Below are 25,933 nucleotides of genomic sequence, written 5' to 3' on the forward strand. Positions count from 1 at the left end.
TTCCGTTTCTTTTTCACTCAAGTCTTTTTTTTTATCATTATTTACATATTATATAAATGCACCTTTTCGATAAAAACCTATACACACAATCAGAATTGTCATGGATCAAAAAAAAAATTAATGAGATTCATAAGCACATTTGATATTGAACCTCCTTAAATTATTAATTAATAAAAATAAAATTCATTTGGAAAAAAAATCATAGTTGTAGAAAAAATCATACAGAATTAAATAATTGTTAGTTTTTTTTTTGAAAATAATTTACAAATTAAATAAAAGATTAATTTCTTTTTACAGGGTGTCTACTATTTTCGTTCAACAAAATTCCCGGTTTTGTCCAAATTTTTCCAGGTTTTTTTTCTCATCATATTTAAATTTATTTGATTACGAACATAAATAAATCTACAAATGTCTTCCAAAATTTTTAATAGAGTTTTTATGAATAATTAAATTCTTTTTGACGAGTTTCTTTAAATTTTTTGAAAATAATGTTTTTTTAATGAATTTAATTAGAAATTTGAAAAATAATTAAATTAAACAAAAGATTTTTTCAATTTTTTAAAATAATCTTGTCTGTTCATAATTATAATTGAAAAATTGATTAATTCAATTTTATTGAAATGTATTGATACTAATTGAATTTCTGCAAAGAATTTTACTATTTTATAAAAGTAATTGAATCCTTCCAAAGAATGTTATTATTTATGAAAACAATTAAAAATTTTTAAGTTGAATTTTATTAAAATTTTTGAAAATAATTGTCTTTCCAAAAAAATTCAATTATTTAAACAAAATTTAATAAAAATTTCCCTGGAATTCAATTACTTAACAATTTTTTTATAAATTTCTTCTCACCAATTCAATTATTATTAATTTTTTAATAAAGTTCCTCGAAAGAATTCAAATATATTCAGAGAATTGAAAAAAATAGTTCAAAGAAATTCAATTATTTCGAAAAATTAAAAAAAAATTCTTTTAATTAAAAAAATGTTGACAAAATTCTTTACAAGACTTAATTAATAAAATTATTCTCAAAAAATCAATTATTTTCATAAATAATAAAATTTTTCTTGAAAAGTCAATTATTTAAAAAAATTTTGATAAAATGCTTTATAAATTTGAAAAATGATAATAAAATTAATCGTACAATACAATTATTTTCGAAAAATTTAACATTCTTCTTAGCAATACAATTATTGTCAAAAATGTTTAAAAAAAATCTTTGAAACAATTTAATTACTTTCGTAGAAAATAAAAAATTCTTTGAAGAAATTCAATTATTTAAGAAATTTTAATAAAATTCTTCACAAGAATTTAATTCTTTTTTCAAAAATAAACTTTTTCACAGGAATTATATTAATTAAAAAAAAATTTCAGAAAATTCTTCGTCACTCAGATTTTAATTATTTTCAATATTTTAATGAAATTTCTCGATGGAATTTAATTATTTTCAAAAAGTTTTAAAAAATTCTGAGAAATTCAAATTGTTTAAAAAAATTTGAATTAAATTCTGTAAAAAATTTTTTAATAAAATTCGTTGCAAGAATTCAATTACTTTCATAAATAACAAAACTCATCGTAGAATTTCAATTATTTTTTATGTACAATTTTTCATAAACTAATAGAAAATTGCATTTATTCTCATTTTTTTTTTAAATTCGCCGAAAGAATTCTATTATTTTAAAATATTTTGATAAAATATTTCTGAGTATCTAATAATTTTTGGAGTGAATCAGAATATTCTTTAGAGTCAGGGAAAAAGTCTAAATTTTGTCTAGAAGTCAGGAAAAAACAAAATTAAATTTTTGTAGCAACCCTGAATTAAATTCTTGTGAAGAATTCTTTTATAAATAATATTCAAAAGAATTTAAGAAATCTGAAGAATTTTGCTTTTTATAGAAATAATTGAATTCTTGAGAAGAATTTTTTTTTACAGTTTCTAGAAATAATTGAATTCTTTTGATGAATTTTAATAAAATTTTTTAGAATAAATTACATTTTTCGAGGAATTTGATTAAAATTGTATTAAAAATAATTGAAATTCTGCAATGAGTTTTAGTATTTATGAAAATAATTGAATATATTCCGAAGAAAGTTTTAAAAATAAAATTATAATTACGGTGACTAACTTCCCATTGATTATTTTCGAAAAATTTAAATAAAATTCTTTTAATAAAATTTAATTATTTTTAATATAATGTAAAGAAATTTCAATTATTTCAAAAATTTTCAAGTATCTGTTTTTAAAAATTCAATTATCTTGAATCAATAGAATTGAAAAATTTCAAAAATCTTATTTTTCAGAATTTTCAAAAAAAAACTTTGCAAAAATTCAATTTTAATAAAATATTTTAAGTGCGGATCTTTTTTGAAATTAATTAATAAAAATGTTAATTATTAATCTTCGCACTACGAAACATGAATACTAGAATGTGACTCTTTATAAAATTCAATTATTTATCAATTATTAAATTAAAATACTTTGAAAATTTGATTTGTTAAAAAGTTTTTAATGAAATTCTTTAACAAATTTAATTATTTTCAGTTGAATTTCACAAAATTCTTATTAATTCGATCATTTTTAAAAAAAATTATTTACATATTAATTTGAATCAGTGACTGATTTTTTACTTTCAAATTAATTATTTTTAACTTATTCAAATTTAGAGAACAGTGTAAATATCTATAAAAATTGAAATTAAAAGCGATTTTTTAAAAAGAAATTAAAATAATAGAACTTTTTTTAATTTGGTTAAAAAATTCCCGGTTTGGGATAAAATTCCTGCCTTATTCTCGGTTTAAATTAAATCAAATTAAATTAAATTAAATTAATTAAATTAAGTCAAATTAAATTCCCAACTATTTCCGGTTAGTAGACACCCTGTTTTAGCAATATTAAAATTTTAAATACCTTGTCATTTGTAGGCTTGAAAATTTGAAATAATATGAATAATCAAAATTGTCATCTCATTTTAATAATAAAATTAATTAATAGCGTGACTGTTTCGTCGGCGGAGAAATACGCGACTGTTCACTGGATAGACTCTCGTTAATAAAATCAAGGAACTGCCGAGAGCCAATTTAACGGGTGCTTGTCCTCCACCGGGTAACTTGATAAAAACTGTGGCAACACCAGCAACACCATCATCGGTTGGTTCAACAGCCACTGGTCTCACGTCACTGTGAAAATTGACAATTTTATTCCGCCTTCCCTTTCGTTGCGGTGAACTTGGACTGAAATTATTTCCCTCACGATCATAGAGAATAGTCGCCGAGGCAAATGGTCTTTTCGCCATATGCAACATTTCAACGACATGCCTTCGTCGGGCTCTTCTCACGTCTGCCGCTTGCTTTGTCTTCCAGCCAACAACACAAGCAGCCAGGAATAAAAAGAAACATGAGAAAAATACGGAGAAAAAGACAAAGAGATCAATGTGCAATTGATCCTGTCGAAAGAAGATCATTCCATAAGCTGCCTTTCCATTAATCTCCGGATTTGGCATATCGATTGCCCTCAAGGCAATATGAAATTTTGTCTGTCCCAATTCGTGTTTATCCTGCGGTAATGTTAATACGAGACGATTTGTCAGATTTCTCACCACAAGAAGAGTATTTCTTTGCTCGATTGTGACGTAGGTCGCTAAACCCTCGGCGTAACGCTCCATCACTATGTACTGTGGTCCTGAACTCCATTCCGGCTCCACGGTGGATCCATTTTGCATTAAATGAAACGATGCGTGTGGATGAAATTCCACGACTCTCACTTTATTATGGGAATAATCCAACCAGCTCTCGGGATAATCTTTACGTAATTTAAATCTATTGTCCAGTTCAATCTAAAAACAATTATTTTCGAATTAATTATTATAAATTATTAACTAGCAACAATTCGCTCGCTTACGGGCGGCAGACTTCTCACTTACTTTTTAAAATAAAAGTAGCAATTTTAAAAATAAAATAGAACGTAACAATTTTTAATTCGAATTTTTTTATATTCTAACAGGGAATTCAGAAAAAAGTCAGGAATTTTTATTTACTGAAAAAAATTAAATTCTTAGAATTCAAACGGTCTTAATTAGAAATTTTATAAAATTTCAATGTTGAATGAATTTAATTAGAAATTTTAATGAACTTAGATTTTTGAAAAATTTTAATAATTCACAATCTTCTAAAATTAATTACATTTTTTAATAATATTTAATTAATTATTAAAAATAATGGATTTATAGAAGAAATTTAATTAAAAACACTAAAAAAAATTGAATTTTGAAGAAGTGAAGAATGATTGGAGAAATTCAATTATTTTCAAAAGTAGTAAAATTTTTATCAAAAAATTTAATTATGTTCGAAATTTCCAAGAAAATCTCGACAAAATCCCAATTATTATCTTTATAAATAAAAAAATTCTTCTTCAAAATTCAATTATTTTCAAAAATTTTAATAAAATTCTTGTCAAAATTTCAATTATTTTCAAAAATTTTCCTCATTTCTTTGAATTCCAATATCTACTATCTTAATAAAATTACCCAAAAGAATTCAATTATTTAAAAGCAATTTTAATAAAATTGTACGCAAACATTTAATTATTTTCATCAATAATAAAAATTATGCTTAAAAATTTTATTAAAATTCGTCAAAAGAATTCAATTATTTCTAGAAACTGTAAAAAAATTCTTCTCAAGAATTCAATTATTTCTATAAATAGCAAAATTTTTCAGAGATTTATTACATTCTTTTCAATATTATGTTTAAAAGAATTCTTCACAAGAATTTAATTATTTTCATAAATTTTCACAAAATTCTAAAAAAACAATTCAATTATTTTCAAAAAGTAATAAAATTCTTGTCAAAATTTCAAATACTTTCAAAAAATTTCCTTATTTCAATGATTTTCAATATCTAATATTTTAATAAAATTACCCAAAAGAATTCAATTATTTGAAAACAATTTTAATAAAATTGTACGCAAACTTTTAATTATTTTCATAAATAATAAAAATTTTATAAGAATTCAAATATTTACGAATTTTTTATCAGCTTTTTTCTTAATAATTCAATTATTTTAAGAAATAATAAAACTCGTCGCAGAATTTCAATTAGTTTTAATACAATTTTAATCAAATTCCTCGAAAAATTTAATTATTCTTAAAAATTTTATTATTTCTAGAAACTGTAAAAAAATTCTTTTCAAGAATTCAATAATTTCTATAAATAGCAAAATTCTTCAGAGATTTGCTAAATTCTTTTGAATATTATTTTTTAAAGAATTCTCCACAAGAATTTAATTATTTTCATAAATTTTCACAAAATTCTAAAAAAACAATTCAATTATTTTCAAAAAGTAATAAAATTCTTGTCAAAATTTCAATTACTTTCAAAAAATTTCCTTATTTAATTGATTTTCAATATCTACTATTTTAATAAAATTATTTCAATTATTTTTAATAAAATTTTAATCAAATTCCTCGAAAATTGTAATTACCTATTATTTTCCCACAGGAATTAAGATTTCTAAAAATGTCAAATTCAAACTTTTTTGAAATTAAACAACTTATAAAAAGTATTATCATTATTTTTTATTAATTAAGAATATTGTTACTGTAAATTCTTAAAAATTATTCTTATCATTTCAATTTAATTATTATTTTCTAGAATTTTTAACTAAAATTCTTCTCTAAATCAACTATTTTTTATTATTTTTGAAAAAGTTCTTTAAAAATTTTCAAATACATTTGTTTAAAATTCAATTTTACGAAATTTCGATTATTCGGAAATTCTTCATTTAAAAATACAATGTAAGAAAAATTTTGAAAATTTTCCCAAAAAAATTTTAGAAGCAAATTCCACTAATTATTTAGAAAAATTTACTAACATAGATAAGGGAATTTTTTCAAAAAATTATCGAAAACTTCCTATGAATTTAGAAAAATTCTCATGAAATAGAGTAGAAAAAATCCCAAAAGTTTAGAAAAATTCTCTTAAACTAGGATTTCTAAGAATTCGGAAAAATTCCCATTTTTGGAAAAATTCCCAAGTAACTTTAAATTATTTAAAAACATATTAAATTAAACTTTTTTTTTAAAAAAAATTAATTCTTCAAAATTGCCAGTTAAAAGTACAGAAAATTCAACTTTTCAAATATTTTAATTTGAAACCTTTTCAAAATTATTCGATTATTTAAATACAAAAGTAAAGAATTTATTGAATAATTGAATTTTTCTTAAAATTGAATTCTTATAAAGAATTTTATTAACAAATTTTTAAATAATTGAATTCTTTTGACGAATTTTAATTAAATTTTTAAGAATAATTACTAAGAGAATTTATTTATTATTTTTAAAAAATAATTAATAATTCGATTAAAATTGTACTAAAAATAATTAAAATTCTACGATGAGCTTTATTATTTATAAAAATAATTTGTAAATATTTGAGTACAATTTTATTAAAAAATTGCATTCTTTTAGGAAATTTATTAAAAGTAGTAGATATTGAAAATCATTGAAATCAGGGAAATTTTTTTAAATAATTAAAATTTTGAAGAAGAATTTTGTTATTTATAAAGATAATTGTGATTTAGACGAGAATTTTTTTTAAATTTTGAACATAATTGAAGATTTTTAAGAAGAATTTTATTACTTTTGAAAATAATTTTGAAATTTTGAAGTTAATTGAAAATAACTTCTCCAAAAAAAATTGAATTTTTAAAATGTTTTTAACTAAAAATTTTCTATAATGCAAGAAGTTAGCCGTGCGCTTTAGCGCGCGAATTGTTGCTAGTAGTTTAATAATAATGAATTCGTCTCGTTATTTCGCTTTAATTAATAATAAATAAAAATTAAATGATCAAAAAAATAGCCAATACCTCTTGATAGCCATTAGAAGAATTTAAAGTGACGACAAATGAATCGTCCCGTGGACTGAGATATAAATCTAGAGCGCCTTGTGTCACGTCGACCATCACACGTATATCGACATTCATGAAACGAGGTTGAACCATATAGAAAACAGTTTGTCCAGGATTTAACGGTTTCGGCTTCAACTTGCATTCATCTGATAAAAAAAATAATTAATAATTGTTATTAATAATGCAAAATAATTTGCATTTTGATTTACATCTTGATTTACAACTTACCTATTAATTTTGAGTCAAAGCACATCTTATTGTCGACAGTGACAGTTTTATAACACTGATGACCCATGGTGGGTGTTCCTGCGTAATTTTCTCGACATTTACTGCACTGGACCATCCAACAAGGCGTACCACCGGCGCTTAATCCTTTTATAGGTCCACTAAGACACGAGGGCTCACTTTCAGTATTATTACCGCAATTACATTTCTCACCGGTCACTGGATCACACATAAATCCATGACCATGACATTCGCATCTAAAATAGTTAATTATCTTATTACTGTTCATATTTTCAAAAATTTTAATAAAATTTCAGGAAAGAATTCAATTATTTTCTAAAATTTTAATAAATCCTTCTAAACAATGCAATTATTTTTTTAAATAGTAAAATCTTTAAAAAAATTCAATTATTTTCAAAACAATTTTAATTAAATTCCTCGAAAGAATTCAATTTTTAAAAAAATTTTAACACATTTCGAAAAAATTCAATTTTTTACGAAAATTTTAATAAATCCTTCGAAAAATTTCAATTATTTTTATAAAAAGTAAAATTTTCATCAAGAATTCAATTATTTTTATAAAAAGTAAAATTTTCATCAAGAATTCAATTATTTTTATAAATAGTAAAATTCTTTGCGGGAATTTAATTATTTTCATAAAAATTTTAATTGAATTCCTCGGATGAATTCAAATATTTCTAAATATTTCCATAAATTTCAATTATTTTCTAAAATTTTAATAAATTCTTCGAAACAATTCAACTATTTTCATAAATACTAAAATTCTTTGCAGGAATTAAATTATTTTTAATCCAATTTAAATAAAATTACACGAAAGAATTTAATTATTATCAAAAATTTTCCATAAAATTCAATTTCAACAAGAATTTAAAATTCTCTAAAAAATAATTCAATTATTCTTAAAATATTTGTAAAAATTTTCTATATAAAAATTAAATTACTTTCAATGCAATTTTTAAATATATTCGTCCAAAAAATTGAAAGAATTCAATTATTTTCAAAAAATAATAAAATTCTTTAAAGAAATACAATTATTTTCGAAACTTTAATTGAATTTCTCGAAAAAACTTGATTATTTTTAAATACTTCTATAAAATTCTTCATAACAATTTAATTATTTCTTTATATTTTTTTAAATTCTTCGAAACATTTCAATTATTTTTATAAATATTGTAAAATTCTTCGCAAGAATTCAATTATTTTCAATGCGATTTTAATAAAATTCTGCTTCATAAAATTCAATTGCTTTCAAAATTTTCAATTAAAATTATTTTAAAAAAAACTTCATTAGTTTAAAAAAAAATTCAAAGAAATTCTTCAAAAGAATTTAATTAAGATTTTTAAAAATTTTAATAAAATTCTTCGCGAAAATTCAGTTATTCTCCTAAATAATAAAATTCTTTGAAGGAATTCTATTATTGTCAAATTTTTTGATAAAATTCTTTGCAAAAATTCGAAGATTTTCAATACATTAATTTTAAAATTGAAATTATTTGAAAAGAAAAATTATTTAAAAAAAGGTACAATTGCAATTTTAAAAACAATTAATTATTTTATGAATTATTCATTTCTGTATTTAAATAACTGAATTCTGATAAAAATTGATTTAAAAAAGAATTTTAGTTAAGACTATAATAATATTATTTCAAAATTCTAAAAAAATAATTGAATTTTAGAAGACTTGCAGTTCAAATTTCCATAAAGAATTTTTCCACTGGTTTTACATTGAAACTATTTTGAAATTTTAAGCAAATAAAGAACAATAAGTATTTAAATATTTATTTTACAAAAATGATTGGAACTTGAAAGATTTAATTTGGAAATTCTGAAAAAAATAGATTTTTGAAAAATAGTAATTAAAATTTTTCGAAGATATACTTGAATTCTCGAAAATAATTTTAAAAAATTGAAACAATTGGAAATTTTGTAAAATTTTATATTTTAAAGAATTTTATTTTTTCATCTTTAGAAATTATCTATAAATACAATTGGATTTTTAAAAATATATTATTTTATAACAAAATATATTCTATTTAAATAATTCAATTCTCGTCGTTGAATTCTGACAGCAATTGATTTAAAAAAAATTTCAGTTAAAATTTTAGAAAATAATTGAATATTTAAAGCGTTATAACAAGAATTTTTAGGAATTAATTAAATTTTAAATGGTTTTTAAATTAAATGTCTTGAAAATTTAAGGGAAGCAAAAGTATAAAAATGTTTAAAGTTTTATTTTCAAAAAATTATTAACTACATTATTTTTTTTTTTAAATTCTTAAAGTCTTGAATAATGAAAAATATCTTACATTCAAGTTATCTTTGCGATTTCTATACGAGTTGTTCAAATAATTAAATTTAAAGAAAAACTGTTAGAAAAATTATGTTTTTTAAAAAATGAAGAATTTTCATTAAATTTCAAAAAGCAAATTTTTTAACGAAAATTTCACGAGCGGATGTAGTTTTGCTAATTTTGATATATATTTCATTTACAATAGAAAATTTATTTATAAAATTAAAATAATATATAACTTACGGTCTGCAAACATCACGAAGATCTTCAGTTCCTCGGAAAAATCCCGAAACACATTCACCGCATTTATCTCCTTTCGTATTATTTCCACATTTCACACATTTTGCTTTTGTTATTGGTCCTTCGACTAGTTGCTTCTTGAGTAAATCCATTGACATTTTTTCTATTGAATTTGGATCCTATGGAAAGAAATTCAATTTTTACCATTTTCATCATTACAAGGTTACCACAGAAATTTTATTTTATTTTTCCCTGATTTTCAGACTTTTTCCCTGACTAATTTTGACTTTCTTCCCTGACCCTAAAAAATATTCTGTGATTCACTCTAAAAATTATTTAAATACTCTCAAAAAAATGTTCTCCATATTACATTTATTTTCCAATTTCTTTAATTCAAAAATTATTTAGAAATATTATTATTATTGCAAAGTCAATTGAATAAAATGAATAAAATGAATAAAATAGTTTTTTGAATGAAGAAAATTGAAAATAAATACGCAAAATAAAATTTGTCACTTACGGGAACAGTCATGCTGTCATTAATGCAAACGTGAGTGTGACCATTGCAGTATTCTAAGCACGGCACGCATTGTCCATTATCGGCTGGATTGCCGACAAATAATGGTTCACATTTTTCGCATTGATCGCCCTTTGTGTTATTGTGACATTTTATGCATTTGTCCAATTTGTCAGGACCTTCACAATTACTGTGTCCATTGCACTGACATTGAATAGAACAATTTGCACCGACGTAGCCAAAATCACAGCGACATTCATTTGGTTCAACGCACGTTCCTCGAACGCATCCTTGAACACACGTTGGAACGCAAGTTTTCCTAATGAAGAAAAATAAAACAAAAGATTATAAATACAATATTCTTCCTCCATGAGGAAAAAGAAAATATTTTAGTTTTATTGAGTCTTTTACCTTCCGAGATCATTCGACAACCAGGTTCTGAAAAATTGTTAAAATATTAATTTCTATCGACTTCTTTCTTTTTTTTTTATCTAAATTGTCACTTTTTTCAAACTTACGTTTCGGTTTTAAATCCATCGCCACACATACATTCGAAACCCTCATCGAGATCGAAGCATTTTTCACTTTTTGGCGAGCAAGTATGATGACCGTTTAAACATTCATTTTCCGGTGGGCATCTGACGTAGTGCCAAGAAAAATTCCTCTGATTTGCACCTTTTGACACCAACATTGTAGCATTATTCTCGTAGATTTGTAAATCTTTTTGTGAATTATCTGCGATGGAGAAGAAAAAAAAGTGCTCAGTACTTTTTTCTTAATCTACAATTTTTTGCCGAGTCCTTGACTCGGAGTCATCGATTTCTTCATGTTTTATAATAATTAAATGATGATTCAAGCATTTTTAACTAAAATTCTTCTTTAAAATCGATTATTTTTAATAATTTTCGAAAAAGTTCATTGACAATTTTCAAATCCATTTTTTTACAAAATTTAAATAAGTCGTAAATTCTTCAATTAAATAAATATTAGAAACTAAAAACTTAAAATAATATTAAAAAAAATTCAATTAAACTTTTGCAAAAAAAAATTTCAAAATTCAATTATTTCTAAAAATTCATATTGCTTTTAATATTCAATTATTATCTAAAATTTTAACTAAAATTAATTTTTAAATCAATTTTTATTAGAAAATTCTACTCGAATTCGATTATTTAAATACAAAAAAAATAGTTTATTGAATAATTGAATGTTTCTTAAAATTCAATTCCCATAAAGAGTTTTCTCAACAAATTTTTAAAAAATTAAATTTTTTCAAAGAATTTTAATAACATTTTTAAGAATAAATACATTTTTCGAGAAATTCGATTAAAATTATATTAAAAATAATTGAAATTCTGCAATGATTTTTATTATTTGTGAAAATAATTGAATTCCTAAGAAGAATTTTATTACTTTTGAAAAATATTTAATTTTTGCAAAGAATATTATTACTCTTGAAAATAATTGAATTTTTGCAATAAATTGTAACTTTTCCAAAATTAAATTTCTTTATCTTGTTTTTAACTAAAATTCTTCTATAAATCCATTATCTTTAATAATTTTTGAAAACTTTCTTTGAGAATTTTCAAATTCATTTGTTTAAAATTAAAATTATTACAAAATTTCAATTATTCGTAAATTCTTCAATTACATATATATGAGAAAATAAAAACTAAATAATTTTTAAAAAAATCCGCAATTAAAGTTTCTCAAAAAAAAATTAATTTCACAGAATTGTTAGTTAAAAATATGAAAAATTCAAATTTTCAAAGATTTTAGTCTGAAACCTTTTCAAAATTCAATTATTTCTAAAAATTCAAGCTATAATGCTTTTAATATTCAATTATAATTTAAAATTTTAAGTGAAATCCATTTTTAAATCAATGTTTATTACAGAAACTTTTTCGAGAATTCAATTATTTAAATACAAAAATGAATAATTTATTAAATAATTGAATATTTATTAAAAATGGATTTTTATGAAGAATTTTATAAAAAATTTTTAAAATAATAGAATTTTTTTGGCGAATTTAAAAAAAAATTTAGAATAAATGCAATTTTCAATCATTTTATTTAAAATTGTATCAAAAATTATTGAAATTCTGCGATAAATTTTATTATTTATGAAAAAAATTGAATTCTTGCAACAAATTTTATTAACAATTTTTTTAAAGAATTGAATTCCTGTGAAAAATTTTATTTACGAAAATAATTGAATTTCGGAGAAAGATTTTATTATTTATAAAAATAATTCATTTCTTTTATGAAAAATTTTAGTCAAATTTTTTTAAATAATTGAATTTCTCAGAATTTTTTAAAACTTTTTGAAAATAATTAAATTTTATCAAGAAATTTCATTCAAAAATTGAAAATAATTGAAATCTGAAGAAGAATTATATTAAATTTTTTTTAAATAATTGAATTCCTGTTTTATTTTTGAAAAGAATTGAATTCTTAGGAAGAATTTTATTAAAATTTCTTAAATAATTGAATTCCTTAGAAGAGTTTTATTTTTTACGAAAATAATTGAATTGTTCCGAAGATATTAGAAAATAAAAACTTTAAATAATTTAAAAAAAAATCGGCGCAATTAAAGTTTCTAAAAAAAATTAATTCCACAGAATTATCAGTTATAAATATAAAAAATTCAAATTTTCAAAAATTTTAATCAGAAACCTTTTCAAAATTCAATTGTTTCTAAAAATGTACACTCTAATGCTTTTAAAATTCAATTATAATTTAAAATTTTAACTGAAATCTATTTTTAAATCAATGTTCATGAGAAAATTCTTCTAGAATTCAATTATTTAAATACAAAAATAACAATTTATTGAATAATTGCATGTTTCTTAAAATTGTATTCTCATAAAGAATTTTATCTATAAATTTTTAAACAACCTGAATTCTTTTGACGAATTTTAATAAAATTTTTAAGAATTTTTTCGTGGAATTCGATTAAAATTGTATTAAAAATAATTGAATTTCTGCAATGAATTTTATTATTTATGAAAATAATTGAATTTCTAAAAAGAATTTTATTATTTACGAAAATAATTGAATCCCCGTAGAAATTTTATTATGAAAATAATGGAATTTTTCAAATTTTTTCCACTAATTTCACTAAAATTGCATTAAAAATTATTTAATTTCAAGAAAGAATTATATTACAATTTTTGAAACAAATTGAATTCTTAAGAGAAATTTTATTAAAATTGTATTGAAAATAATTAAATTCCTGAGAAGAAGTTCCTATTTCTAAAAATAATTAAATCCCTGAAAAGAATTTCAAAATTTTTGAACATAATTGAATTCTTAAGAAGAATTTTATTACTTTTGAAAATAATTGAATTTCTGCAATCATTTGTAATTTCTCTAAAATTCTAAAAATTATATCGTACAATTTACGAACTTTTCGTCTTTTTTCAATCAAACTAAAGATTTTACGGACCTTTTTTAAAAAAATGGACTTTTACGGATTTCAAGCAAATTTACTGATTTTTACGAGAATTACGGACCTAGTTCGAACCCTGAGAACGTCGTAAATAAATATAAATTTATTTAAAAGTTAACGACGTCATATCTTACTTTGTGAAAATTCTTGATTGTAGAGCATTTCACAAGTACCGCCAGCTGGATGATCCGATGGAGCTTCAAGTGATCCCTCTGTACATAAACCCTGTCCCGTTGTTGAATTCGTATCAAGTGAACACCAGCCACAATGAGAATGTTTCAAGCACGTGCTGCATTGCTTAAAGACTGCACAAGGTTCAGGACAATGTTCCACGTCGATACTTCGCAAAACCAATCCGCAAACTCCACCCACGCAATAAAGTGGCTGATACGACGGCGAGATGCACTATTTGAAAGTAAATATTTTTTTTACTGAATTGTATAAAAATAAAAATAAAAAAAAATAGGAAATAATAATAATACCTCATTTAATTGCGTGGACCATCTGCATTCACTCCATCCGCCTTCGCCTCCGGTGCCCTTGAGACAACTCGTGCAGTCCTTATGATCACCGCAACGTTTCTCGCAATGTGTCGTCTTCTTTTTGTCGAAATTGACAATTTCTTTACCGAACGTAGCCTGGCGGAATATATCTTCAGACACACAATTCCAATCGTAGACTGGTTGTTCAGTTACCTGGGTGCCACCATCAGCTGCAGGAAAATTATCATCAAAATTAAAAAATAAATTAATATTGTTATCGATTTAAAAAAATTTCCAACGTACAGGTCTTTAATACTTGTCTAGTCCAAATGCAACCTTTATGATTGTTGCATTTTTCGCAATCACTTGCCGAACATTGTCTTTCGCTACATTGATTCACATCGGTTATTGTATTATATTTCAAATTGCAATTACTCGACTCGTCGCAATCTTTCTCACGTGGTATGCATTTCGTACGCGGACAATGTGGACACCATTTACAAACAGCCTGCTCTTCCTTGTAATGAGGCCACTCTGCCAAACATTCGGTACAAGTCTTGAAATTTTGACATTTTCTACTAGCCATCCATTCTGAATTGCAGAAAACGCCATTTGATCGTTGCGCCTGTGTTACGTTAATATCACATCTGAAAGAAATTAATATTCAAAATAATTGTGTTGTTTTTAATAACAAATTATTATTAGACAGTATATAAAAATTTAATTTTCTTCTTTCCCTGATTTCAAGACAAAATTTCCACTTTTCCCCTGATCCTCAAGAATATTCAAATTCAATCCAAAACTTATTAGATACACAAAAAAAATGTTCTCTAACATTTATTTACGATTTTTGAATAATTTGGCAAAAATTCAAAAACACCAATAACTTCATTTTTAAATAAATATTTAACCATTATAATTTTTCCATAGAAATTTTTCCGTTCTTTTTTGTATTTTTCGGTATTTTTTGTATTTTTCCTATTTTTTTGGTATTCGTATTTCGTATTAGTATTTTTTTTATTAATAATTAAATATTCACAAGAATTGAACCATTAACATTTTTTTTAATTTCTTGATAAAATAATTCAATTATTTTCATAAATAATAAAAATTTTTACCAAGATTTAATTATTCTTGTGATTAATAAATCTAATTAATCTTTATTAATTATAAGAATAATTAAATCTTGGTAAAATATTTTACTATTTATGAAAATGTTTGACTTATAATAAAGAGATTTAAAAAAAATGTTCATAGTTAAATTCTTGTGAATATTTTATTATTTATAAAAAAATACTAATACGAAATACAAATACAAAAAAATACGTAAAAATAAAAAAAAAAACGAAAAAATACGGAAAATTGCATAAAAATTAAATTTGTGTATTTTTCTGTATTTTTTCGTATTTTTTGTATTTTTCTGTATTTTTTATATTCTTCTGTTTTTTTGTATTTTTTGTATTTTTCCGTATTTTTTTAATTTTTGCGTATTTTTTGTATTTTTCCGTATTTTTTTAATTTTTCCGTATTTTTCCGTATTTTTGCGTATTTTTTGTATTTTTCCGTATTTTTTTAATTTTTGCGTATTTTTTGTATTTTTCCGTATTTTTTTAATTTTTGCGTATTTTTCCGTATTTTTGCGTATTTTTTGTATTTTTCCGTATTTTTTTAATTTTAGCGTATTTTTTTAATTTTTGCGTATTTTTTGTATTTTTCCGAATTTTTTTAATTTTAGCGTATTTTTTTAATTTTTCTGTATTTTTTGTATTTTTCCGTATTTTTTTAATTATTGCGTATTTTTCCGTATTCTTGCGTATTTTTTGTATTTTTCCGTATTTTTTTAATTATTGCGTATTTTTCCGTATTCTTGCGTATTTTTTGTATTTTTCCGTATTTTTTTAATTTTTGCGTATTTTTGCGTATTTTTCCGTATTTTTCTAATTTTAGCGTATTTTTTAATTTTTGCGTATTTCTTGTATTTTTCTGTATTTTTTGTATTTTTCTGTATTTTTTCGTATTTTTGTATTTTTCTGTATTTTTTGTATTTTTGTGTATTTTTTCGTATTTTTTGTATTATTGTGTATTTTTTGTATTTTTGTGTATTTTGCTGTATTTTTTGTATTTTTCTGTATTTTTTTGTACTTTTCTGTATTTTTTTGTATTTTTGTGTATTTTTCTGTATTGTTTTGTATTTTTCTGTACTTTTCTGTATTTTTCTGTATTTTTTCTGTATTTTTTTGTATTTTTCTGTATTTTTCTGCATTTTTTTGTATTTTTCTGTATTGTTTTGTATTTTGCTGTATTTTTTGTATTTTACTGTATTTTTTGTATTTTTTCGTATTTTTCTGTACTTTTCTGTATTTTTCTGTATTTTTTCTGTATTTTTTTGTATTTTTCTGTATTTTTCTGCATTTTTTTGTATTTTTCTGTATTGTTTTGTATTTTGCTGTATTTTTTGTATTTTACTGTATTTTTTGTATTTTTTCGTATTTTTTGTATTTTTCTGCATTTTTTGTATTTTTCCGTATTTTTTGTATTTTTTTGTATTTTTGTATTCCTAACCAATTCCAATTTCCATGATTTTTTCCTAAATTTTCTGACCTGTGGTAACCCTGAGTAATTTAATTTTTAATTGTGTCTGACAATCGGTATTGCCAAAAGTCATTTAAGAAGAAGAAACAAACTCACTTGTCGTCTCTGTGTAAAAGTTCATCATTCGAGAAGCAATAAGACTCATTAGCACCAGCAATCGTAGTGACTGCACAAAAGGAACATCCAAAATATTTTCGGCACGAAACTTTATCAATCCATAGACTGCACAAGTCTTCGGGAATTGTTATTTGTGTAACGTGACTCTTAATCCCTCCATCGAATCCACCAACCACGTAAACAGTATTTGCTTCCGGATCTGCGTGAGTCATGGCGTGAGCATAAGCTGGCGGCGGTGGATTTCCAATCACTTCCATATCCCTCGTTATAAGATGAATCCAAAGATTGCAAGAATATTTATAAGCTAATAATGTATCCGAAGTGTTGTAGGTATTCTGTCGTCCGCCAAATATCACCATATACTCATCAGTCGTCACCGCCGAATGGAGAAATCGTGCCTGGGGCTAAAAAAGAATCGAAAAAATACAATAAAAAAACTCTGGTTCCAAAAATGGTATAAATATCCAATAATAATAAAAATTAAAAAACTTACGAAACTAATTCCGTACGTGTAGACAGAATCCTCATCATTGAATGGCGGTAAAATGGACCATCGTTTCGTTTTATAATTAAAAGCGTGTAATTTATTCGAAATAAATGTTCGATTAATGGCGTAAATATAACCACCGAATACATAAAAACTATCAGATTTCGTATGATAAACAGTCGAGTGTCCATAAATTCCAAGAGGACTATTCCCAAGTGTTTTGATCGTATCCCAAGTGTCGATCTCCAAATTAAATTCCCAAACAGTTTCCAAATAGCCATACTTTGGACTGAAACCACCGATTAAAATCAAACTCTCCGATTCGCCTTCTCGTCTCAATGTTAAAGTATGACCAGCCAAAGGCGGTGGTTGCTGATTCCACGACGTTATTTGACTCCACCTTTGATTTTGCAAACTGAATTTCCAAAAATCATTGAGAGTATTATTCGACAGGCCAAGAATTCCATTTTCCTTCATTGACAGTCCACCGTAAACGTAGATCTGCTGTCTACTGTGAACTATTTCAGCGGCGTGAAAATATCGTCCCTGTGGCATCGAAGCTTCGGATGTTGATTCAACGGTCACTGGCATCCAAGTATTATTCTTTGTGTCAAACAGTCGAATGTCGTTCAAAGGACCATGACTCAGGGAATAGCCTCCAAACATCCACAAACTTCCTCTTCGATCAGCCACCAAACTGTGACCAAATCTCGGCAATGTTTTACGCAAATGATCCAAATTCTCCGCCAAATATTCCGAATTGAATAATTCTGTGAAAACCAATTGATGTTGTTTTAATTTAATGGAACAATCGCGTCCACCGTAACCGTTCGTGCAGACACAGTGACCGTAGCCCTTGTCACAAAGTCCTTGTTTATTCCATGAGGAGCAATTTTTCGGACACAACTCAATGTCGCAGTTGATGCCCACAAATCCCGTTTTACAGAGACAATTACCACTTCTGCATTGACGATTCGGTGGAGGACAGTTGTTACAGGTCATAATCACGTAACTTGCATTGAAACCTTCGATTTCGTCCAGTTGCTTGTAGTGAACGGTCAAGAAGCCCGATTTCGCCTCGACTGTTATTGGATAATTCGTACTCTCCGTGCAATAGACTCCCAGCAATTGACTCTGATGACTCGTGGTAGAGGAGACAAAGTCCGGAAGACCGTCATAGACATAAACCCCATTCTCCTGACAACTCACATTAATATCCTCGTGAATAGTAAATTGAATAACACTCTGAACACTAGGCGTCATTGTATCCGGAGAAAGCACCAATTTCGGACTCACAATCCACAAGCATTCTCTCGTCAATGGACCACCAAGTCGTGTCTCCCACAACGACAGCTGAGAGTGTCTACTCCCCAAACCCTGTCTTCCACTTCCTTCACCCTCCAACATTCCCCTCGAAACACAACCATAGTAACACATTCCTCCATTCCCAGGATTTCCATAATATCCCTTCGTGCAACGCTCACACTTATCTCCCTCGGTGTTATCCCGACAGAAACAAATTCCACTCTCTCGATCACAAGTCCCAGCCTCCACGTCTCCATGCTCATTGCAATCGCATTTCGTACATCCCAAATCGTTCGTCGCATTTCCATAACTCCCCGCTTTACACTTCTCACAATTTCCCCCCTCCGTCCAATTTTGACAGTCGTCACAAATCCCAGGTCCTTGATTACACGTCGAATGATTGTAGCAACCACAATTTGTTCGACAATCAGCACCGGTCCAGCCCAAATTACACTGGCATTTATAATCCGGAGCCTCTGAACAATAGCCATTGACACATTTTTCATAACATGTTTTTGTGCAATTCTCCCGTCCATCGCCATTGAAACCTCTCTTACACTGACAACTGAAACTTCCATGAGTATTTGTGCAAACTGCATCGGGATGACAGTCGTGTAAACCCAAATCGCATTCGTCAACATCCGGACATTGAGCGTAGGCCCAACCCGATTCCGATGATGGAACTTCCAAACTGTTATTTCTTCGCTGATTAATCACTAGACTGCAATTCGTATGGGGCTGATTGAAATCACCTGAAACACAATATTTGAGAGAATCTTTGAGAAAATTTCTTTGAGAATCCATTATTTATACAATTCATAGAAATTTCATCGATTTATTCGAAATATATTCGGAATTCCAAAATTAAATTTTTACAAAAAATTAATTCTACACAGAATTGTTAGTTGTATGAAAAATTCATATTTTCAAAAATTTTAATTTGAGAACTATTCAAAATTCAATTATTTCTAAAAATTCTCAAGCTATAATGCTTTTAACTATAGTAACAATTCGCGCGCTAAAGTGCGCGGCTAATATTAATAATTAATTGATAATTAATATTTTCAAATTAAAATTTTTGTTGAAAACACTAAAAAATTTCAATTTTAGAAAAATTACAAATAATTGCAGAAATTCAATTATTTTCAAAAAAAAAAAAAATTCTTATAAAATTCAAATATGTTCAAAAATTTTAAATAAATTCTCGTAAAAATTCCAATTATTTTTATAAATAACAAAATTCTTCTACAAAGTTAATACAATTTTAATAAAATTTTCTCGAAAGAATACAATTATTTTTAAAAATACAACCTATTAAGTGAATTCAATTATTTTCAAAAATATTAATATAAACTCAATTATTTTCAACAATTTTGATTAAATTTCTTTACAAAAAATCATTATTTTCAAAATTTTTAATAAAATTCCTTCAAAAAATTCAATTATCTTCAAAAATTTTCAGATAAAATTTTTCGAAACAATTCAATTATTTTTATAAATAAGAAAATTCTTCGCAAGAATTATAATATTTTTTTATAAATAATAAAATCCTTCAAAGGAATTCAATTATTTTCATAAATAATAAAAAGTTACGAAGCAACTCAATTATTTTCAATACAATTTTAATAAAATTTCTCAAAAGAATACAATTATTTTTAATAATACCTATTATTTAAATTCAATTATTTTCAAGTGTTTTAATAAAAATTCAATTATTTTCAACAATTCTGATAAAAAATTCTTCGAAACAATTAAATTATTTTTAAAAATTTGCAAAATTCTTCTGAGAAATTCAATTATTTTCAAATAATTCGTAAATTATTTTTACGAAATTTCATGAAATTCTTCAAAAAGAAAAAAGTAATTATTTACAAAAACTATGATAAAATTGTTTAAAAGAATTTCATTTTCTACGAATAATTTTAATATAATTTAATAGGAAAATTGTTAATTACAATTAATAAAAAACACGATTATTTTAGTAACTTAAAAGCAATTCTTCATAAAATTATTTTTAAAAATATTAAGTGAATTCAATTATGTTAAAGAATTTTAATATAAATTCAATTATTTTCAACAATTTTGATTAAATTCTTTTTAAAAAATCATTTTCAAAATTTTTAATAAACTTCCTTCAAAAAATTCAATTATTTTCAAAAATTCAGATAAAATTCTTCGAAGCAATTTATAAATTTTTATAAATTGCAAAATTATTAGCATGAATTCAATTATTTTTGTAAATAATAAAATTCTTCTGAGAAATTCAATTATTTTCAATAAAATTTTAATAAAATTTTTAGGAAAAAATTCAATTATAGTCAAGATAATTTTAATAAAATTTATCTAACAGGTTCAATACTTTTTAAAATTGTAATAAAATTTTTCTAAACAATTCAATTGTTCTCAAAAGTTTTTAATAAAATTCTTTGCAAATTTCAATTATTCTCAAAATTTTCAATTAAAATTATTTTCAAAAATTACATTATTTTTACGAAATTTAATGAATTTCTTAACAAAAATGTAATAATTAACAATAACTTTAATAAAATTGTTTAAAAGAATTGAATTTTCTATGAATAACTTTAATATAATTTAAAAGAAAAATTATTAATTACAATTAATAATAAACACGATTATTTTCAAAACTTAATAGAAATTCTTCATAAAATTCAATTACTTTCAAATTTTTAAGTAAAAATTATTTTAAAAAACTCTATTATTTTTAAGAATATTGAAATAAATTCTTCAAAACAATTCAATTATTTTCAAGAATTTTAATAAAAGTTCTTTTCAAGAATTAAATTATTTTCAATACAATTTTAATTATATTTTTTCGAAAGAATTCAATTATTGAAAAAAATGTTGATAAAATTCTTGAAATTAATTCAAATATTTTCAAATTTTTCGATAAATACTTTACAAGAATTAAATGATTTTCAGTACATTAATTATTTTACGAGAATTCAATTATTTAAATACAAAAGTAAATAATTTATTGAATAATTGAATGTTTCTTAAAATCGATTTCCTGTAAAGAATTTTATCAAAATTTTTAAATAACTGAATTATTTTGACGAATTTTAATAAAAATAATTGAAATTCTGCAATGAGTTTTAATTATTTATGAAAATAATTGAATTTTGCAAAGAATTTTATTAAAATTCCTGAAAATAATTCTATTTCTGGGAAGGACTTGATGAAAATTTTTGAAAATAATGAAGTTATTTCGAGAAACTTTATTGAAAATAATTGAATTCCTACGAAAATTTATATTTTTTACGAAAATAGTAGAATTATTGCGAAGAATTTTATTATTTATGGAAATAATTGAATTCTTGCGAAAAATGCGATTAAAATTATTGAAAATAATTCATTTACTTCGAGAAACATTATTGAAATTGTATTAAAAATAATTGAATTCCAGTGAAAAATTTTATTACTAGTAAATTCTTGTAAATGATTTTAATACTTTTGAAAATAATTGAATTCATTTTTAAGTCAATTTTCATTCGATAATTCTTTCAATTTTTTAAATTGAAAAATAAATAATTTATAATTAATAATTGAATGTTTCTGAAAATCGAATTCTCATAAAGAATTTTATCAACAAATTTTTAAATAAATAAATAATTTTAAATAAATTTTAAATGAATTCTTTTGACGAATTTTAATAAAATTTTTAAGGATAATTACATTTTTTATTTGTTGTTTATCAAAATAATTGAATTTTGCAAAGAATTTTATTAAAATTCCTGAGAAGAGTTTTATTATTTATGAAAATAATTGAATGCATGTAAAAAATTATTTTTAATGAATGTAATTGAATTATTACGAAGAAATTTAAAAAAATTTGTAAATAATTGAATTCCTGTGAAATTTTTATTATTTATGAAAATGATAGATAAAAAAATATAAAAAAATAAAATTTGTAAAAATAAAAATTCAATTGTTTCGAAGAAAATTTAAGTTCATAAGAGGAATTTCATTAAAATTGTTCTGAAAATAATTGAATTATTCTAAAGAGTGTATGACAATTTAACTTCATTGAGAATAATTGAAATCCTGCGATGAGTTTTATTATTTAAAAAAATAATTGAATTTCTAAAAAGAATTTTGTTATTATTTATGAAAATAATTTAAATTTTGCCAAGAATTTAATTAAATATTTTTCTAAATAATTGAATTTCTACGAAGAATTTTATAAAGAGTTTGTAAATAATTGAATTTCTGTGATATTTTGGTAATTTTTGAAAATAATTAAATTATTTGAAAGCTGATTGAAGTTACCTTGAACACAATTTCCCAGAATTGGATTCTCCAGACTGTAACACCAACCACAACTCAAGGAATGCAGACAACTGGAGCAATTCGTGTGCCTACTGCAACTTTTACACTGATCGTTTCCACTTAAGGACGATCCGCTTCTAGAAGTGACGCCCATAAGACCAGCCTGATCCGTCCACTCTCGACACAATCCAAACTGATACTCAGAAGTGTAAACCGAAAACGAGAAGCACTCCTGCGTGGCCTCGCACCAAACACACCGGCCCCGCTCATCCAAACATTGAGTACAATTCGATCTCTGTCGACAGGGAATCGGACATTGATTCAAACTTATCACTGCGTCGGGTAGTCTTCCAATTCTCGCGCATCTTGCCTCCTCTGTCCACCACTCGCATAATCCGCTCTTAATACACGATTCGCATGATATATAATTGGAGCAATTCGCACAAGTCGATGGTGTTATGGTCAAATAATGCCAATCACGAATCGGTGTCTCATTCCCGTAGATTTCAATATTATCACTCTCGATCACATTCCCATTGGCAGCAAAAGTCACAGTGCAACTTTCGGTCTCATTTATGGATCTTGACACACATTTACCGCTGATATCACACCAACCACAAGAAGAATCGGTCAGGCAGTGTAGACAATTTTTATACTGATTGCAACTTCCATTTTGATAAGGTTCCAAATATTCGAATGTGAAGACTTTTGGATTTTCAATTTTCTTATTGTGGGTGATTTCCATTTTACTCGCATAGGCATAACTTGCTGTCACCATTCGCTTTGATTCGAAATCCAAGAGATAGCGTCCTGCGTTCAATGTCATTTCACGTCCATCTGGCCATCTTGTCGATACACACTGAGAGGTCTCGGCTGTCAAATTGGCGACCAATTGCTACAAAAAACGAAAGAAATAAGAAAAAAAGCCTAGAAGTTTAAATCTAAAATAATCTACAAGGGTTGCCACAGAAATTTTATTTTCTTTTATTTTTCTTTTATTTCTTTTTATTTATTTATTTTTTTATTTTCTGTCTTTTCCCTGATTTCCAGACTTTTTCCTCTGACTGATTTTGACTTTTTCCCTGACCCTGAAGAATATTCTGATTCACTACAAAAATTATTAGATACGCAAAAAAATTTTTCTATTCAGGGTGGTCACAAGTTTCAGTTTATCAATTTCCCTGACATTTCCCTGACAATTTACTGACATTAAAATTATTTTCCCTGACAAAATATGAAACGTTTACGAAAAATGAGTAAATTTATGAAAATTAATAATTTCTAATAATAACAATTATAATCCTACCTGAATTCAATTATTTTCCACAATTTTCAACTAAAACTTCATCTCTGAATTAATTAATTAAAATAATTTTCCAAAATTTTCCAAGTTCTTCTAGAATTAAATTATTTAAATACAAAAACTCAATTTTTTAAATAATTGTAACTCTCTTTTTTTAGTTATTTTTAAATAATTTTTGAAAGATAATAGTTTTTCAATTTTGAAAAATTTCCAAACAATTGAAATTTGGTAAAATATTTTTAAGATAATTGAATTTTTGAAAAATATAAATAAAAATGATCAAATTTTTGTAGAATTTTAATTATAAACAGGACCATGATTTCTCAAAAATTTTAATAAGTCCAAAAAGTAAATTTTCTTAAATTTTTATTTATATTGTTCGAAGATAATTGAATCTTAAAAAATTATTATAAAACAATTCTAATATTTAGTTTTTAAAAATATTTTAATGTAATTTTTCGAAAATAATTGAATTTCTTAAAAGAATTTTTGCATAATTTAAAAAAACTAATTAATTTATTGATGAATTTTAATTCAAAATTTTGAACATGATTGTTTTCTTCAAAATATTAAAAATAATTCTAAAATCTTATTATTTTGGTAAATGTGTATAAATTTTTGGAAAAATGTAATTGAAAATACGGCAAATATTGGATTTAAAAAAATTAGAAGCTAATTTTCATTAATTTTCATTTTCAAATTTACCTTTAAAGATTTTTCATCAAAATTTTTGATGTTTCAATTATTTTCCAATTAATTTGCAATTAAAATTCTTCAAAAATTGTAAATAAATTAATTTATTTTCAATTAAATTTTACAAAATTTCAACTATTCAAAAAAATTTTTACTATAGATATATTTGAAAAATTTAATTTTGGTAAAAAATTCAATTATTTAAAAAAAAATGCAATTATTAATAAATTTTTCGAAATTCAATTATTATTATTATTATCTCAAAACTTTAACTTAAATTAATTTTTAAATCAATTTTTATTAGATAATTCTACGAGAATTCAATTATTTAAATACAAACAAAGATAATTTATTGAATAATTGAATTAAAATTGAATTCATAAACATAATTTTATCAACAAATTATTTTAAATAATTGAATTCTTTCGACGAATTTTAATAAAATTTTTAAGAATAATTACATTTTTCGAGGTATTCGATTAAAATTGTATAAAAAATAATTGAACCACTGAGAAGAATTATTATTATTTATGAAATCAATTGAATTATTGGGAAGAATTTTATTTGTCAAAATAATTGAATTCCGAAGAAAAATATTATTATTTATGAAAATAATTAAATTCTTGTGAAGAATTTTATTCAAATTTGTTTAAATAATTGAATTTCTCAGAATTTTCAAAACTTTTTAAAAATAATTAGAGTCCATTGAGAAATTTCATTAAATAATTGAAAATAATTGAAATCTGACGAAGATTTTTATTAAATTTTTTTTTAAATAATTAAATTCTTGTGAAAATTTTTATTTTTGAAAAGAATTGAAATCTTGGGAAGAAATTTATTAAAATTTCTTAAATAATTGAATTGCTTCGAAGAATTTTATTTTTTACGAAAATAATTGCATTGTTTCGAAGATTTTTACAAATATTTTTTAAAAATAATTGTATTCTTAGGAAAAATATTATATTTTACGAAAATAATTGTATTTTTTTTTAAATCTTGTAAAGAATTTTGTCAAA

The 25,933-nt window shown here is 23.7% G+C and overlaps 1 protein-coding gene across 2 annotated transcripts in view; it reads right to left on the minus strand.

The window, feature by feature from the left end:
- Positions 1-2,674: 2,674 nt before the first annotated feature.
- Positions 2,675-25,933, minus strand: part of LOC122508046 (multiple epidermal growth factor-like domains protein 8) — a 36,833-nt gene continuing 13,574 nt past the window's right edge. For both annotated transcript variants that reach the window (XM_043621120.1, XM_043621118.1), the window contains exons 12-24: positions 22,922-23,816; positions 17,336-19,386; positions 16,822-17,246; positions 14,437-14,780; positions 14,134-14,363; positions 13,786-14,056; positions 10,719-10,935; positions 10,612-10,638; positions 10,204-10,519; positions 9,687-9,862; positions 7,136-7,389; positions 6,866-7,053; positions 2,675-3,836 (exon numbers count right to left, since the gene is read on the minus strand). In XM_043621120.1, coding sequence (XP_043477055.1) covers positions 2,985-3,836; positions 6,866-7,053; positions 7,136-7,389; positions 9,687-9,862; positions 10,204-10,519; positions 10,612-10,638; positions 10,719-10,935; positions 13,786-14,056; positions 14,134-14,363; positions 14,437-14,780; positions 16,822-17,246; positions 17,336-19,386; positions 22,922-23,816 — 6,246 coding nt within the window. In that variant the 3' untranslated portion in view covers positions 2,675-2,984. The remainder of the gene's footprint in view (positions 3,837-6,865; positions 7,054-7,135; positions 7,390-9,686; positions 9,863-10,203; positions 10,520-10,611; positions 10,639-10,718; positions 10,936-13,785; positions 14,057-14,133; positions 14,364-14,436; positions 14,781-16,821; positions 17,247-17,335; positions 19,387-22,921; positions 23,817-25,933) is intronic.

This window comes from Leptopilina heterotoma, unplaced genomic scaffold (genome assembly GCF_015476425.1).
Source record: "Leptopilina heterotoma isolate Lh14 unplaced genomic scaffold, ASM1547642v1 Lhet_52, whole genome shotgun sequence".
Lineage (NCBI taxonomy): Eukaryota > Metazoa > Arthropoda > Insecta > Hymenoptera > Figitidae > Leptopilina > Leptopilina heterotoma.